The sequence below is a fragment of the Papio anubis genome, chromosome 12 (genome assembly GCF_008728515.1).
Source record: "Papio anubis isolate 15944 chromosome 12, Panubis1.0, whole genome shotgun sequence".
Classification (NCBI taxonomy): domain Eukaryota; kingdom Metazoa; phylum Chordata; class Mammalia; order Primates; family Cercopithecidae; genus Papio; species Papio anubis.
The window spans coordinates 10,724,034-10,740,537 of NC_044987.1; the positions used below are offsets into that span (position 1 = coordinate 10,724,034).

The 16,504-nt window shown below is 36.8% G+C and overlaps 2 protein-coding genes across 2 annotated transcripts; both read right to left on the reverse strand.

Annotated features, from left to right (window-relative positions):
- Positions 1 to 3,165: 3,165 nt before the first annotated feature.
- On the reverse strand, positions 3,166 to 8,583 carry LOC101000684 (olfactory receptor 10G8). The gene has a single exon (XM_021926676.2). The coding sequence runs from the start codon at positions 5,149 to 5,151 to the stop codon at positions 4,216 to 4,218; it is 936 nt and encodes a 311-aa protein (XP_021782368.2). The 5' UTR covers positions 5,152 to 8,583; the 3' UTR covers positions 3,166 to 4,215.
- A 186-nt stretch (positions 8,584 to 8,769) lies between these two features.
- On the reverse strand, positions 8,770 to 11,913 carry LOC116269672 (olfactory receptor 10G9). The gene has a single exon (XM_031652836.1). The coding sequence runs from the start codon at positions 11,782 to 11,784 to the stop codon at positions 10,849 to 10,851; it is 936 nt and encodes a 311-aa protein (XP_031508696.1). The 5' UTR covers positions 11,785 to 11,913; the 3' UTR covers positions 8,770 to 10,848.
- Positions 11,914 to 16,504: the final 4,591 nt, after the last annotated feature.

The window sequence follows — 16,504 nt, forward strand, 5'->3', positions numbered from 1 at the left end:
TATCTTTTTTACTTTTAGATTTTAAACAATGTTTCCCACTGTGTGAGAAAAATTTAGTTACACTGTAAACATCTTAATGCAGTAAGTGTAAAACTCCCTCCTCTCTACCTGCAGAGACATGGAGGTCCTGGCCAAAATGTACGCATTGGATGAACATTGAGATTATGAAGAAATAAAAGAACATGTGCAAAGCTTTGGTTTTAGCATCTTCTGCTCAATTTTCCTCTTGTTAGAATTCAGATTCAAATACAGGAAGATTTGGCATGGAAAATGAAAGCTCTGTGAACCTGGGGTACACCTCAAAACAAATGAACTTTAATCAAGTTTATATTATTTATAGTGTACATATTAATTATAATAAATTATTTAATTAGGGAGGGCCTTTGTTATTTGTATGTGTAATTCTCTGAACCTTCAGATAGTGGTTCACTCCGTTACTTAATCTGTGTTAGATGACACGTGGTTTACTATAGTGCCTCACATACACTTTATGACACTTTGAAGTCCATCTGTTCACTTATGTGCTTTGCACTGGACTCTAGAGTTCTGGAACATAAATCCTGTCTTGAAGTTCTGTATCTTCTATGCCAGAAACATAGTAGTCAATCTAATTGAAATGGTTGAAGGAATGATTGCATTGATTAATTAATTGAGAAAAAAGGACTGAACTGATAAACAAGTATCAACTTTGGGATCGTGATAAAAATTACCCTATTCATTTAGAATTTGAACCAGATTCTTCTTAGGTATTAGCTATTTACCTTTTATAATTTAAACTCTTTTCAACTACTAATTAACTCAGAAAAATGTAGCTCCAGGGAATCAATCAGATACATCATTTCCGCATCCATACAATATTTTAGAAATACAAGTTAACAGAGAAATGACACCACTAATAATGAACCTCTGTGGATAACCTCTCAATTCAGAGCTGCTATTTTGAGGAAAAACCCAAGAGAATACATCAAAACATGGTATAATGTGGTGAAATATTTGCTGAGTTTTTTCATACCCTATATGAAATGCAAACATCAATTTTGATTCCTTTGTTTCTTTTTCTCTTTGGAAAATAGTACTAATGGATCTGAGAGCATAATAATAATGCAATAAAGTATTTATAAAATGATGTTGCCCTAATTATTATTTAATAATGTAAAAGATTCATTATTGAAGTATTAACATTAGCTCTTCTTTTCTAGAGCTTTTACTAATGTTTCATGGCATCCCACCACCCTTGTCCTCTTCTTTATCCTTTCTCTTACCCCTTTTCCCATTGCCTGAAGAAGAAATGTCTGAGGGAGGATTATAGGCAGGGCCTCCAAGTTTCAGGGTATCTTTTATTAGGTTTATCATGGCATATAAAAGACAAATAATGGAGCTGCAGAGGAGAAAATAAAAGGTTTTGTTTTAGACATGTGGAGTGTGAAGCAATAGCATTATACCCAAATGGAAATATCTAGCAAACTAAAACTATTATGAATTCAAATCATGAAAGTCGGAACTTGGTGGAAAAAAAGGAAGTCATCTGTTTTGGAGCGACATCTAATGTAATGAGTGAGGATCAGAAGGTGGGTCCCTGAGAAAGTAAGTAAACATTTATGGAGATGAAAGGGGTCAGAAGTCAGAGAAATGTTCTAGAAAAAACAGACAGAGATTCATATAAATTAATTACTATAGCACTAATACAGAATTTTTCTTTGAGGAGTCTGAAGCTTAATGTGGAGCACATATGAAAGCAGATGGGATGATGCAGTCTGATGAGGTATTTAGAATTGAAGTCAGGTGGAGCTGGAAAAGTAGATAAGATGCCTTTTATATTATATGGGAAAAAGGTAATTTAAAAATCCACCTTGATATATAAAATATATGTAGCTATAGAAAAATAAGTGCTTTGTTATGTCTATGATTCTTGATATTTATTAATCTTGCCCTCTCCCTCCCCCCTAAAACAGAAAGTTCTTGAATTTGTGATAACAATGTAGCATAGAGGTTAACACCTTGGATCTTGGTGCCAGATAGTCTGGAATTAAACTTTGACTATATTCCTCACTAATTGTGTGAATTTGGATAACAGTGTTATCTTCTAGGTTCTTGTACTGATTAAACTGATATAATCCTTATAAAATGTCTAGCATTCACAAGCTTAACACTGTTTACTATTTTACCGCTTATTTAAGCTAGAATAATTACATTTAGCATGATTAAGTGGGACTGTATCAAACTAAAAAGTTTCTTCACAGCAAAGGAAATAATCAAGAAAATGAAAAGGCAGCCGACGAAGTGGGAAAAAGTATTGAGAAACTATGTGTTTGATAAAAGATTAATATTCAAAATATGTAAAGAACTCACAAACTCAGTAGAAAAAGGAAAACAAATAAATAAAACAAAAACAAATAACCTAAATACAAAATGGGCAAAGGAACTAGGTAGACTTTTTTTCCAAAGAAAACATACAAATGGCCAAAAGGTATATGAAAAGATGCTCAACATCATTAATCATCACAGAAGTACAAACCAAAATTATAATGAAATATCACCTCACACCTATCCGGATGGCTCTTATTAAAAAGTTGAAAGATGATACATGCTGGCAAAGATGTAGGAAAAAAAGAGAATCTTTGTATATTGCTTGTAGAAATGAAAAATTGGCACAGCCATTACAGAAAGCAGTATGGATGTTCCTCAAAAAATTAAAAATGGAATTGCCATATTATACAGGAATTCCACTTCTGGGTATATATCCAAAAGAAAACAAATCATTATGTTGAAGCGATGTCTGTACTTTCATGTTCATTTTGGAATTATTAACAATAGCCAAGATATGGAAATAAACTAAGTGGCCATAAATAGATTAATAGATAAAGAAAATGTGGTACTCATATACATACATTATTATGCCTTAAAAAAAGGAAATTCTGTCATTTGAGGCAACATGGATGAACCTGGAGGACATTAAGCTTAGTGAAATAAGCCAGATATAGAAAGACAAATACTGTATGATCTCACTTATACATGAAATATGTATAAGGGGATTCTCCTGCCTCAGCCTGCTGAGTAGTTGGGAATACAGGTGTGTGCCACTACGTCTAGCTAAGTTTTGTATTTTTAGTACAGACAGAATTTCACCATATTAGTCAGGCTGGTCTCGAACTCCTGACTTCATGATCCGCCTGCCTCGACCTCCCAAAGTTCTGGGATTACAGGCGTGAGCCACCATGCTGTACCTATTTTTCTACTTTCTAAACAGCAAACACAATTTGTCCTACTCTGTAATGTGGGACATCCCTGCCCTGGAGCAGGTGCAACTGGAGTTTGATGCGACTGAATTTCCAAGACACTAAGAGCGTTGTGAAAGGAGCTATCTGGACAGCATGACCAGCCACGACTGTCTGCAGGAAGAGGACTCAGCGTCCCTGCTTTGTGCTAACTATAGGTATCTGGTTAGGTAGAACAGGGAATTCAAAGTCAGAATATATGAGTGCAACTCGAGGTATGTGCTGTTAACTTCCTCCTGAAAAAATTTGAAGGGTTCTTGCAAGATGGCAATGGCCCCTAGTTATTGAAAGGCACATGTTAGTGCCAGAGCTGGTCCTAGCAGTCCTGCTTAAATGATAAAAGGCTGATGGGAAGATTAAGACTTTTTTAACGCAAGAGCGATAACCAGGGACAAGATGTGCTGGGAAAGAGAATTAACACTTTGAAACCCACTTTCACAAGCAAGCACACATGTGCGCGCACACACACACAAAGGCACAAGTGCAAACAAAATTAAGAAGGCATTTGCACAGCTGCAGCCGTGAGTAAATGACCTCTGATATTTGTTGCTCTCATTGAACAATATCCCTATGATTTCAAATTCCTTGGTTTGTGTGCATAAGAAATAAACCAAAATATATAAACATATTACCAACTAGGACATATGAATAACTCAACCTGGTATCTGAGATTAAATTGGAATATTTATTTTTGTAAAAGGGGAAAATTAGCCTATTGCAGGAAACAAGTCCATATTCAGAATATATGCACATTCATCATAACTAAAAGAAATCTAGTTGTGACTTTACAATTCCTTAGAAATCTCTGTGAAGCAAATATTCCTGAGCCAGTAGTTTTGAATAATGTTTAACACTCAGAATTATTCATGCAATAAAATTCACGTTAATAATGAATTTTAGTGTTAATTTTGAAAAAATGAGGGTATTTATTCCCTAGTGTTTATTTGCTCTGAGAATGTGCTACTTTGTATTTCAGCTTCAACAGAGCTTTCTTCACCTCCTTGTTTCTCAGGGTGTACACAACAGGGTTGAGAAGGGGCGTCAGCACAGTGTAGAAAACGGCCACAACCCCATCCACAGCTTTCCTGGAGCCTGGTCTCAGGTAAATGAAAAGACCAGGGCCAAAGAAGCAAAGGACCACGATGCAGTGGGAGGCACAGGTCTGAAAGGCTCTGCACCTCCCCTCTGAGGTGTGGATCCGCAGGATGGAACAGACAATGGACACATAGGACACCACTATCAGAAGAAAGCAGCCCGAGGCCACTATTCCAACAGTCACAAAAATGACAATCTCAATGGCTGTGGTGTCTGCACAGGCCAGTTTCAGGATGGGCGGTGCATCACACAAATAGTGCTGGATCCGGTTGGGTCCACAGTAGGGCAAATGGAAAGTCAATATGGTCTGGACAGCAGAGTGCAGAGAGCCATTGAGCCAAGTGCTGGTGGCCAGGAGAGCACACGAGCGCCCACTCATCATGCTGGTGTACCTGAGCGGGTAACTGATGGCCAGGTAGCGATCATAGGACATGACTGCATAGAGGAAACACTCGGTGCTCCCCAGGAAGTGAAAGAAATAGAGCTGAGCCACACAGCTGTGGAAGGAGATAGCCCCGCCGCTTGGGGACACCAAGGTCATCAGCATTTTGGGCACCGTGACAGTGGAGAACCACATGTCAATGAAGGACAGGTTGGAGAGGAAGGAGTACATGGGGGTGTGGAGGTGAGAATCCACCCTGATCACCAGCAGGATGAGGAGGTTCCCCAGCACAGTGAGCACATAAACCACCAGGAAGATTCCAAAGAGTGGGGCGTCCAGCGCTGGGGCATGGGGAAGGCCCGTGAGAATGAATGCTGTCACGAGGCTGGCGTTGGACATTTCTTCTCACCCTTGGTTTCTCTCCTTCTGGAGATATAAAGAGCACGCAGCATTTAGCACTTAATTGAGAAATGAGAATCCATTCTCTACGTGGAAACTGCATCAACCAGGTAGATAATTCTGGAGTTATCGTGGACTTTGCTTGTTACAAAGCTTCCTTTATAAACCAATAAAGTGATTTCCTAGTCTCTCTCTCTGTCTCACATATGTACACACAGAGACACATGTGGAAGAAATTAGGAGAAACACATTGTCTTATATTTCAATAGGTGTATAAATTACCACAAACTTAACTGGCATAAAACATGCAAATGTATTGTCTCGCCCAGGTCAGCTGGGCCCTCTGTTTAGCTCTCATCAGGTTTTAATCAACATATCACCAAGGGCTGCAATCTCATCTGGGGCTGGGGATCATTCTCCAAGCTTCTTGTGGTTGTTGGCACAATTCAGTTCCTTGCAGTTTAGGACTCAGATCCCAGTTTTCTTGCTGTTTGTTGGCAGGACATATAACTCTCAACTTACTGACGTCACCCAAGGTCCAAGAAAGTCCTAGCTACTTGGCCTTCTTAAAACACCACAGGTGTCTTCTTCAAAACCAATGAGATAAACTCTCTCCAGTTTGCTATGACAAACTATTACATAATGTTATGTAATGCAGTCACAGGGGTGATATTCCATCGTATTAACAGGTCCCAGGCATACTCAAAGGAAGGTTATTAAACAGAAAGTATATACTAGAGGGCAGGAATCTTGAAGGCTACTGCAAATTCTACCTACCACATTCAGTTTTGCTTCCTTGCTCATGAGAAAACTTTAAAAACAAAACAAAACAAACAAACAAACAAAAACCACCAAGAATTTAATTGCTAGTGGCTGGGAATATTTGAAAACTGAACAGTAGAGCTAAATCATTCTCTAGTTTCCTCGTATGTTATTTGACATTGCTAACATCACCTACCTCACTGAGAAGTTATAAGCATTAAATAAGATGATACATATAAAGTACTAAGTACTGTGACTGGCAGGAAATAACTGCTCAGTAAATGACAGTGAGTCTTACCATATTGTGCCTTGCAGCAGTATTACAGAATTTCCAGTTTTGATCTTAGGGAGAAAGAGAGTACATATATTCTTTTAGTGTTTTCAGAGAGTCCTTCTGAATCTAAGAGCAAGGTCTTTGTGGACGATTTTATGCCTGATACTGTTACTGATGTCCTCACTACTGCTTGCCCTTAAAGGGCTCCTCTCAGAGCAGGTAAAAATCTCAGCGCAACTCCATAATGGGATTCCCACGACCTCCCAAATGATCCAGAGAGCACCAAGCCTCATGCATGACTGCCGCCTGCCCACATTTCTGTTACCCTAGAACACTTCCTATGCGGTTCTGAGAACATGGCATTCATACATGCTCTCCCGAACACAATCTACTGGGTAGGGGCCAGCTGTCTTTCATACTTCGTCTACCCTAGGTTTCTAAATATACTCTAATATTCGCTTTGTTAGATATCATGTGTTGCCTCCACCATCTTTCTTTACTCCTCATTCTCATAAACCCAGGTGATGAATGATCTCACAAGGAAGACAGTTCCATCAAGTCTGTGCCTCTTAATTAATCTGTGCCTAGAACCTGAGACAGGAAAAATGGGACCAATGCAAGAAGAGGGGCCTATGTCACCTTGATGTCAAGAGAAGCTGGGATTCTGTGTAATGGAAATTGGGGCCAAAATAAGGTTCTTTGCTTAATACTAATATTAATACAAAATGTTGTCTTAGTTCAGGATTCTTACTAATTGTTCAGTGGGCAGACACTATGAAACTTGTTCACCAGTGTGAGAAGAGCCGTGATCTCTGCTCTTCAGAAATCCCAGAGAAGATACCTCCAGGGAAGGTGGCTTAAGCTACTTTAAACAAAGGTTTTTGAAATATGTAAATAAATAGCAGAAAGGAGATTACTGCAGTCACCAATATGGATATCAGAACTTTTAAAATAGAACCAAGATACTCTGAAATTTCTACTGCACCAGGAGGAACAATTCCCAGAATAGCTTCATGATCAGATTTGATGAAATGTGAAAATCCTCATCCAGTGAAGTCCAAGGTAGCCTGAGACCTAAAGCAAGAGTCTCAATCTGCAGGGTCAATGTTTGAGCTGCATATTAGCATATAGAAGTATACAGAGCAACTTTGTCTCTATTTGTATCCCATCAATTACTATCTTTCTATGTATCTAACTGATTTTATAACAAAGTCTTAACAGTTCTCCAGTATCTTAGGTCTGAATGGAAGTTTGAGATAAAGGAAAGAAGAAAAGCAGGAGAAAATAAGTTAAATCTACATTTCTAAGAACTCATCTTACAGTATGTGATTCATTTCAATAGTAAAACTCATCTGAGTTTTTGCCCCAATTTATCACTTTCCACGTGCTGTGTACAGGTGCTAAGTTTGCAAGATACCACTCAAAGAACAGATACAGTGTTAAGAAGGAGTGGTCTTTTTCTATTTAGGGACCAAACTAGTTGAAGTGCAGGGACTGGAAATGAATATGGGTAGAAACTTAGGTTGATTTATGCCTCAGAGGATGGGATTCCTCTTCAGCTTTTAGGTTCCCTTGATGTGTACAAAACCAACAAGAAGAGATCAATGAAAGGTTCTTCATAAGCATGCATGCATTTCCTTAGAGTTTTTTATTTAGCCTCCTGAGACGAGCCCATGTCTTCCTGGAACCAATATTTGTACCTTAGAGGAAATAACTGACTTACCCTTTTCTCTCACCAGTGACTGAGAGACACTCACAACTGCTTGCTCTCAATTCAGAATTTTCCATAATCTATAATGGTCCTCACTTGTTGGCGCTCTCCAACTCAGCATCACTCACTCACTCACTGTCTATGGTGGTTTTAATCATCCAAATTCCCCAGCTTTTTCTGTTGTTTACAGTTGCAGGGTGGCTTTTCCCCAGAGATCTACCTATCTAACATAACTATATCCCAATTGTATAAATAATCATTAGATATTATTGCTGTCATAATTTTCATTGCTTTCACAAGCATGAGTAAACAATTTTTATATTTCATGCTTACATCTCCTTTTGTAAATTAACTTTTTAGAATCTTTATTCATTGCTTTTTTTGTGGTAATAGTCTTTATCTTATTGACTTATCTGAAGTTTTACAAATTGAAAACATTAATTTGTTTTTTATTGTAAGGTAAAATGTACTTTGAAGTTTATCACCACTTAAATACTTTTTAAGTTTGCATAGATATTTTTACTGTTCTAGGAAATTTTATAAATTGATTCTAGTATGTTTTCTGATATTGGTATTTTGCTTTAAAGGAATGTTCTTGGTCAAGTGCGGTGCCTCATGCCTGTAATCCCAGTACATTTGGAGCCAAGGCAGGTGGATCGCTTAAGCCCAGGAGTTGGAGACCAGCATGGGCAACATGGTGAAACCCTGTCTCTACAAAAACTACACAAATTAACCAAGTATGTTGGTGGGTGCCTGTAGTCCCAGCTACTCAGGAGTCTGAGGTGGGAGGATCACTTGAGCCTGGGAGGCGAAGGTTGCAGTGAGTTGAGGTGACACCACAGCACTCCAGCCTGCACAACAGAGTCAGACCCTGTCAAAAAAAAAAAAAAAAAAAAAAATGGAGACCATTTTCTTATACACAAGTTTATCAGTATTCACTTATGTAATATTTAATGTTTTAAGTTTTTTCCTTCATTTAAATCTTTACTTCATCTAAAATTAATTTTACTTTATATGTGACATAAGGATGTTTTTATTTTCTATATAATTTGGGATTATAGCTGTAATTACGTCATTAACTGAAATTTTTTTTTAAGGAATTTGGTTTAAGTTCCCAATTATTTTTGTATTCTCTTTTACACTCTATATATTAACCTCTAGTTTTATTACATTATCATCAAAGAAAATGAGTGGCAAAATTTCTATTTCAAAATGTAATAACTTTAGTCTCATGTATTATTTTTATGATTAGCTTCCTCTGTTTGTTTCTTTTCTTTAAGAATATGTTTTTAATTACTTTTTTTCCAAGAGGGTTTTGCACTCCTATAAAATCTCTTACATAAATAAGTGTCAGACAGTCCACCACATTCATATCTCCTATCTACTATAATTGAGTCTTTTATGTGTCTAGTATGACACAGGGTCAAGACTAATTTTTTTATTCTGAATACTCAGATACCTGAACATAATTTATTGAAGAAGGCAATCTTGCTTTATTGCTCGGCAGTGTTATCTTCATCATACGAATATGTATCAGTCTATTTCTGTATGCTGTATTCAGTTACAATTTTCTATTTGTCTAACCCCGTACAAATACGAAACTCCTGAGTTACCGTAGCTTTGTCACAAGTTTTGATAACTAGTGTTGTCAATCTTTCAGTTAAGTTTTATGTCTTCAAGATAATATTGACCATTTTGGGACTTATTCAATCCACACTTTAGGATCCACATGTCCATTGCTGTAAAATCAAATGCTGGGATTTTACTTGGAATAGTATTGAATGTATAGATCTATTTGAATATAATTGGAATTTTAAAAATATGAGTCTCTGTGTGCCCATTGTAATCTTAAATTTGTTCAGGAAATGTTATATTTATCTGAAAATATTTTATTTCTATTGTCGTGGTCTTACACATGTTACTTAAAATTAAATTCAGCTCTAGGTTTCTCATCCTTAGCACTATCAACATTTTGGCCATGAGAAGCTTTGTTGTGAGGGTCTCTCCTGTGCATTGTGGAATGTTTAATACCCCTGACCTCTAGTCACTAGATGCCAGCACCTGTGACAAGCAAGAATATTTCCAGACATTACCAAATGAACTGGGGGACAAAACAGCCCCAAGTGATCTAGATATTTAAGAGATTTAATGTTTTATATTGAATCTTAACAAACATAAAAAAATGGGTGCTTGTGATAAGTGTGTAAACTATTGTATATGTAGCTGTAGATCGTACATTATCATTGCTGGATGATAATCTATTCTATGAACACACAATTTCTATTTGATTCACTGATAATATTTAAATATTAATAGCTTGCTACTTTTGCCCATTAAAAATAGTGTTTCTAGAAATGTTTTCAGATACATATATGTAAATAGATACATATGCATACATAAATATGTGAAAACCTGTATGTTAAATATGCTAAATGTTACATACTTTCTTTTGTATACACATTTGGATTTGTATATACAAATACAAATATACAAATACATTAAAACCAAAAAGAAATTTGAATAGCTACAGCCACAGTTAGAAAAATGACCTCAAATATTTGTTGCTATTTTTGAACAACGTCTCCATAATGGTAAATTGTTAAGTTTGTGTGCACAAGAAATCAAACAAAACACAAAAGCTTTTTATCAAGTTGTAAACATGAATGACTCAACCATCTATCTTGGAGATTCGATTAAAATATTTTTTTAAATTAATATGAACCTATTGATGAGAAATGAATCAATAAATCAGAATATAAGCATATTCCTCATAAATACAAGTCTAGCTGTGATGTTAAAACTCTCTTAGAAAATTGGTGGAAGAATTATAACTGTGCAGGTGTTTTGGAATAATGTTTAACACTGAGAACTATACATATAATCAATTCCACATGAATAACTAAATTATATTACTATTTTAAAACAAACTAGTGTAGCTACTTCCTAGTATCTATTCTTCCTGAGAATGTGCTACTTTGTCTCTCAGTTTCAACACAGCTTTCTTCACTTCCTTGTTTCTCAGGGTGTACACAACAGGGTTGAGAAGGGGCGTCAGCACCGTGTAGAAAACGGCCACAGCTCCATCCACGACGTCCCTGGAACCTGGTCTCAGGTAAATGACAACACAGGGAACAAAAAAGCAAAGGACCACGATACAGTGGGAGGCACAGGTCTGAAAGGCTCTGCGTCTCCCCTCTGAGGTGCGGATCCGCAGGATGGAACAGACGATGGACACATAGGACAGCACTATCAGGAGAAAGCAGCCCGAGGCCACTATCCCAATGTCCACAAAGATGACCATCTCGTTGGCTGAGGTGTCTGCACAGGCCAGTTTCAGGATGGGCGGTGCGTCACAGAAGTAGTGCTGGATCCGGTTGGGTCCACAGTAGGGCAAATGGAAAGTCAATATGGTCTGGACAGCAGAGTGCAGGGAGCCACTGAGCCAAGTGCCGATGGCCAGGAGAGCACACGCGCGCCCACTCATCATGCGGGTGTACCTGAGCGGGTAACTGATGGCCAGGTAGCGATCACAGGACATGACCGTGTAGAGGAAACACTCGGTGCTCCCCAGGAAGTGGAAAAAATAGAGTTGAGCCACGCAACTGTGGAAGGAGATAGCCCTGCCACTTGGGGACACCAAGGTCATCAGCATTTTGGGCACCGTGACAGTGGAGAGCCACATGTCAATGAAGGACAGGTTGGAGAGGAAGGAGTACATGGGGGTGTGGAGGTGAGAATCCACCCTGATCACCAGCAGGATGAGGAGGTTCCCCAGCACAGTGAGCACATAAATGACCAGGAAGGCTCCAAAGAGTGGGGCGTCCAGCGCTGGGGCATGGGGAAGGCCCGTGAGGATGAACTCAGTCACGAAGCTGCCGTTGGACATTTCTTCTCATATATGAGGCTCTGTTCTTACAGAAAGGAAGGGAGGCAGCATTTACTGTGAGCATGTTTTATATGAAATATGGCAACTATATTTTTCTGATTGAGAACACTGGGGTTAAATTATTTTTTATATTTTATAAATTCCTTTTGCTTCAGTATGGGTCTTTGAAGAGGAATAGCACTTTCTTATTCCAGTACCAGAATAAGCCATATACAGAAGAGGAGGAGATTTACATAAAATCAGCCAAATGTTGAAAAGAAGAACAGATTTTGTATCCTGTTTTGTGTAGAATTGAAAAAGATATACTCAAATTAGCAACACTTAGGTGCTGGGAAGCTCTTTCCCGGGATAAGCCTTTATTCAAGCATCTTCTCTCTTTTTCTCTCAAACACACACATATATAGATATACATGCGCACACACATTCTCTCTCTGTCAACACACGCACACACACAAACACTTTCACACATACAGATTCAGTCTGTTTGATCATTAGAGAATTTCTATTACAAATACAAATTTCTAAAGCAATCTTCATTCTGGCTGAGAGAATGGGAGAAAACCGCCTTCTCAGAGCTCTCTGGCCAGCTGCATAACTAAGGCAGGATTCCAGCAGTGGTTTGGCATTATGTGGAGCCAGTCTTCTGTTCCTTTGTCTTACCCTAGATCAGGGGTCCTCAAACCCCAGGTCAGGGACTGGTGCCGGTCGGTGGCCTTTTAGGAACCAGTCGCACAGCATGAGGAGAGCTGCCAGCAAGTGAGTATCACCACCTGAGCCCAGCTTCCTGTCACATCAGCAGGGGCATTAGATTCTCATAGGAGTGGGAACCCTATTGTGAACCGCACATGTGAGGAATCTAGGTTGTGTGGTCCTTATGAGAATCTAACATCCTCCCCCTCACCACCCCAGACCCCACCCCAGTCCATGCAAAAATTGTCTTCCTCTGAACCAGAAACTGGTCCCTCGTGCCACAAACGTTGGGTACCGCTGCCCTAGATCATACCTTCCTGGTCATATACAAAGTTTGACCCCCAAACTAACACAATAATGAACAGTACTGTCATTTTCTTTAACTTCCCTTATTCTATGTCTCTTTCTATTTATATGTTTTTATTATTATTTACTTCCCCAGAATTTCAGGCAATTAAGCCTTCTCTTTCTAAAGTATGATCAAATAATCTCACAATACATTTTGAGATAGCCAAGAAGAATTGAAGCTGCTTGAGTAGTAAGAAACACTAAACTTTCTCTGATGTTTGAGTTTTAGAACTGAATTAAAATAATAATACAGTTATTACAAAAATACAATTGACCTTCTAAAAATAAAAAAGTTTATTTTGTTTCCATTATTTCTAGGATTTCTATTATTTCAAAGCTCAGACTCAAAGTTTTACTTTTTTTCTTTAACGTATGGACACAATGTCCCAGACATTATATTTTCAAGAGAAAATAAATTAAAATTTATGAAGAAATGTAGGGAAACGTGGTTGGAGACCTGGACCTCTAGATAGAAGAGAGAAGAAGCATTTCTTCATTAATTTCTAAAATGCTTCTGTCATACATTAGCAATACATTTTTATTTTGGGGGATCTGATGGAAGCAGACTTTTCCATCATGGAATTCAGCTGAAACTCACTTGGAAACTCAGAGTTGCAATGCTAAGGTTTATAGAAAAAGCACTTCATTGATTTATGGTTTCACAACATTTTTAGTCTTCTACAGAACCACAAAAAATTGGCTCTGTAAGTCATGACTAAGATAATCTAGCTTCATTAGCCAAAGTTGATGAAAAATGAAGAGAAACAAAACTAAGACCATAAATACATCGCAATTACTTCCCCTCAAAAAGTATCTAATAATGAAAAATGCTGAAGTGTTGCCAATTTTTGCTACTTACCAATTTTACAACTAGGTTTTGGATCATGAAGCAAAATTCAAGATTTAAAGAAAATGTCAGTTCTTGATGAGTAGTATAATTTTTCTTTTCTTGCAAAGATGAAACCACAGAAGAAACTCTTTTAAAATAGAACTTAATACGAGTTTGATATCTTAGGAGACACACTCTTGGCTCTAGAGTCCTTATGAATGAAGATAATGTTTTGATATAATGATTAAACACTTAGAATTTTTTCCAAATGCATCTGTTAAAGTTGATTCTGCATTTGATGGCCATCATTCAATAAGCCTTTTTATTTAGCCAAAAATCAACTTCCAAAATTAATAACTATGACACTCTGGATTTGAAAACTCCTTGTGCAGGAAATGATTTTTTTCCTATTTCTTCTTTAAATTTAAAAATAGAAAATATGGGTTTTAGTTATAAAGAAGATAATTATCTGAAGAGGTGCATAGTCTCTCTGATAAATCTTTAACTTTCTGGTGAGTCACAAAAAGAAGCTCCAGATTTTCTGTGCTCCAGGGATGATCAGAGTATTACTCCCTGTAGATAAACATCTTCCTAATTAAACTTCCTCCCTCTGGGGCTTGGCAGACTCTTACTGTGCAAGTTCCTGGCTGAGAATGGATGCTAGTTCAGAGACTTTCTGTTCTTCTCAGAGACTGTGCCTTTATACTTTCATATCATCTAAACTTTAAAATGTATTTAAATTTTCTGTGAAACTTTCTTTTATTTTTTAGCTTTAATTAATACAATTAAAGAGAATGAAGGTATGCTTTTCTTCCATAATTAATATATTTCTTAGTTATTAGGAAAAAGCTTTTATGAAAACAACAAGAAAAACTGGTTTAACGTAGATGCCCAAAACACTGTTAGTTTTGGAGGACAATTGCAGTTTCATGAGCTTTTTGTGCTAATAGAAATGCTCTCATCTGCATATGGAAAATATAGTCCTATATGGAATGGAATTTGAAGAACTGAAGTCCCCTGAATTAATATTTTTTCCAATTAAATTACCAAATTACCAATTTTGCTGACATTGGTTATCCATTTAGTATAAGGCGTACTTAATCAATGTAAAATCACAATACTATTTTAGTAATTACTTACAATTTAGCTCCAGTTATATTTCAAAATCTCTTCATCAAATATATGCTATCAATTTTTGTTAATTGAAACTTCTCTCCAATTTTCTGTACTTACCTTTGTGAATAGTATTAACTTGTGTTTTCAGTTTAACTTATCAGTTTTCTTGGTATACAGTATACAGTTATATGATCTTTATAAAATGATACTTTTGTCTTTCTTTCCAAAAGTAAACATTTGTTATCTTTCTTTTCTGTCTTGCGGCATTGGTAAAAAACACTAATGTTGCCCACCTAGCTGTGGTTCAGGAATTACTTAGGTCTGTTGTGAGTGCTGGACAACTTGTCTGTGCCTTTTTCCAGGAAGAGGAGGTCAATAGTAACATTTACTGAGTTTTAACTTCTTCAAGAAAAAGAAGGGAATTATCCATCATTTTTGGCTGTTTCACTAAAACCCAGTGGGATTCTACATGATAAACAAGCCAGAACCTCTAAACATCATCAAGAATTCTGGATTGATAGTTCTTTGCATATGGAAAAAGGCACAGCTGAATCCACCCACATAGTCTGGTGACTTGTTGATACTGTAACAAAGACTAGAGAAGGGTAGAAGTCCAGGCACTCCTGTTTACCAACCGTATTCATCATTGGGCCTCCTCCGCCACTGAGCCATTTCTCTGTTTTTTTCACAATTACTTTTGCTATTCAAAGTCTTTTGCATGCCCATATAAATTTTACACAAAAAATGTTTATTTACACACACAAAAGGCTGCTGTGATTTTGGTTGGAATTGCATTCCATCTATCAATAAATTTGGGAGAATCGATATCTTAATAATTCCATATTATGCTTGATCACAAATACTGTTGATCTCTTTTGTTTCTCTGAACAATGTTGTATAGTTTCTGTGTTCATATCCAGTACATTTTGTCAGATTTATCACTAGGAATATTTTATTTTGATGCTATTTTAAATAGTACTTTTAAAATTTAAACTTCCAACTATTTGTTGCTAATATATAGAGTTGATTAATTATTGCATATCAATCTTATATCCTACAGCTCAGCTAAACTCACTTATTAGTTCTTATAGCCTTTTTAGATATTCCATCAGATTTTCTACATAGATGACCATGTTGTGTGCAAACACAGACAGTTTACTTCTCATTTACAATCTAGATTCCTTTTACTTCTTTTTCTTAGCTAATTTTTCTGTCTAGAAACTGTAGTTCAATGTTGAATAGAAGTGGTGGCAGTAGACATGCTAGGTTCTTGATCTTAGGGGAAAATATCTAGTTTTTTACTGCTAAGCATGACGTCAGCAGTGGGTTGTTTTGTGGTGTTCGTTTTGTTTTTCTGTTTAATAAATGAGATTGGTTCCTTCTATCCCCTAGTTAACTGAATTTTTTTTTTTTTTTTTTTTTTACCAGAAATGGCTTTTGCAATTTGTAGATTGCCTTTTCTGCATCTATTGAGACAATCATATAGTTTTTCTTTTTTAGTTTGTTAATACAGCAAATTATACTGCTTGAGTACTGAATGTTAAACTATACTTACATTCCTGGAATCAACCTGGTTGATCATGATGCAAATCATCTTTTTCATACGTATTAAATTCAATTTGGTATAATTTTGTTAAGAATTTTAATATATTTGTTTATAAAGAATATAAATTGATAGCTCTTCAACTCCAAGACACATAATTGTCAGATTCACCACAGTTAAAATGAAGGAAAAAA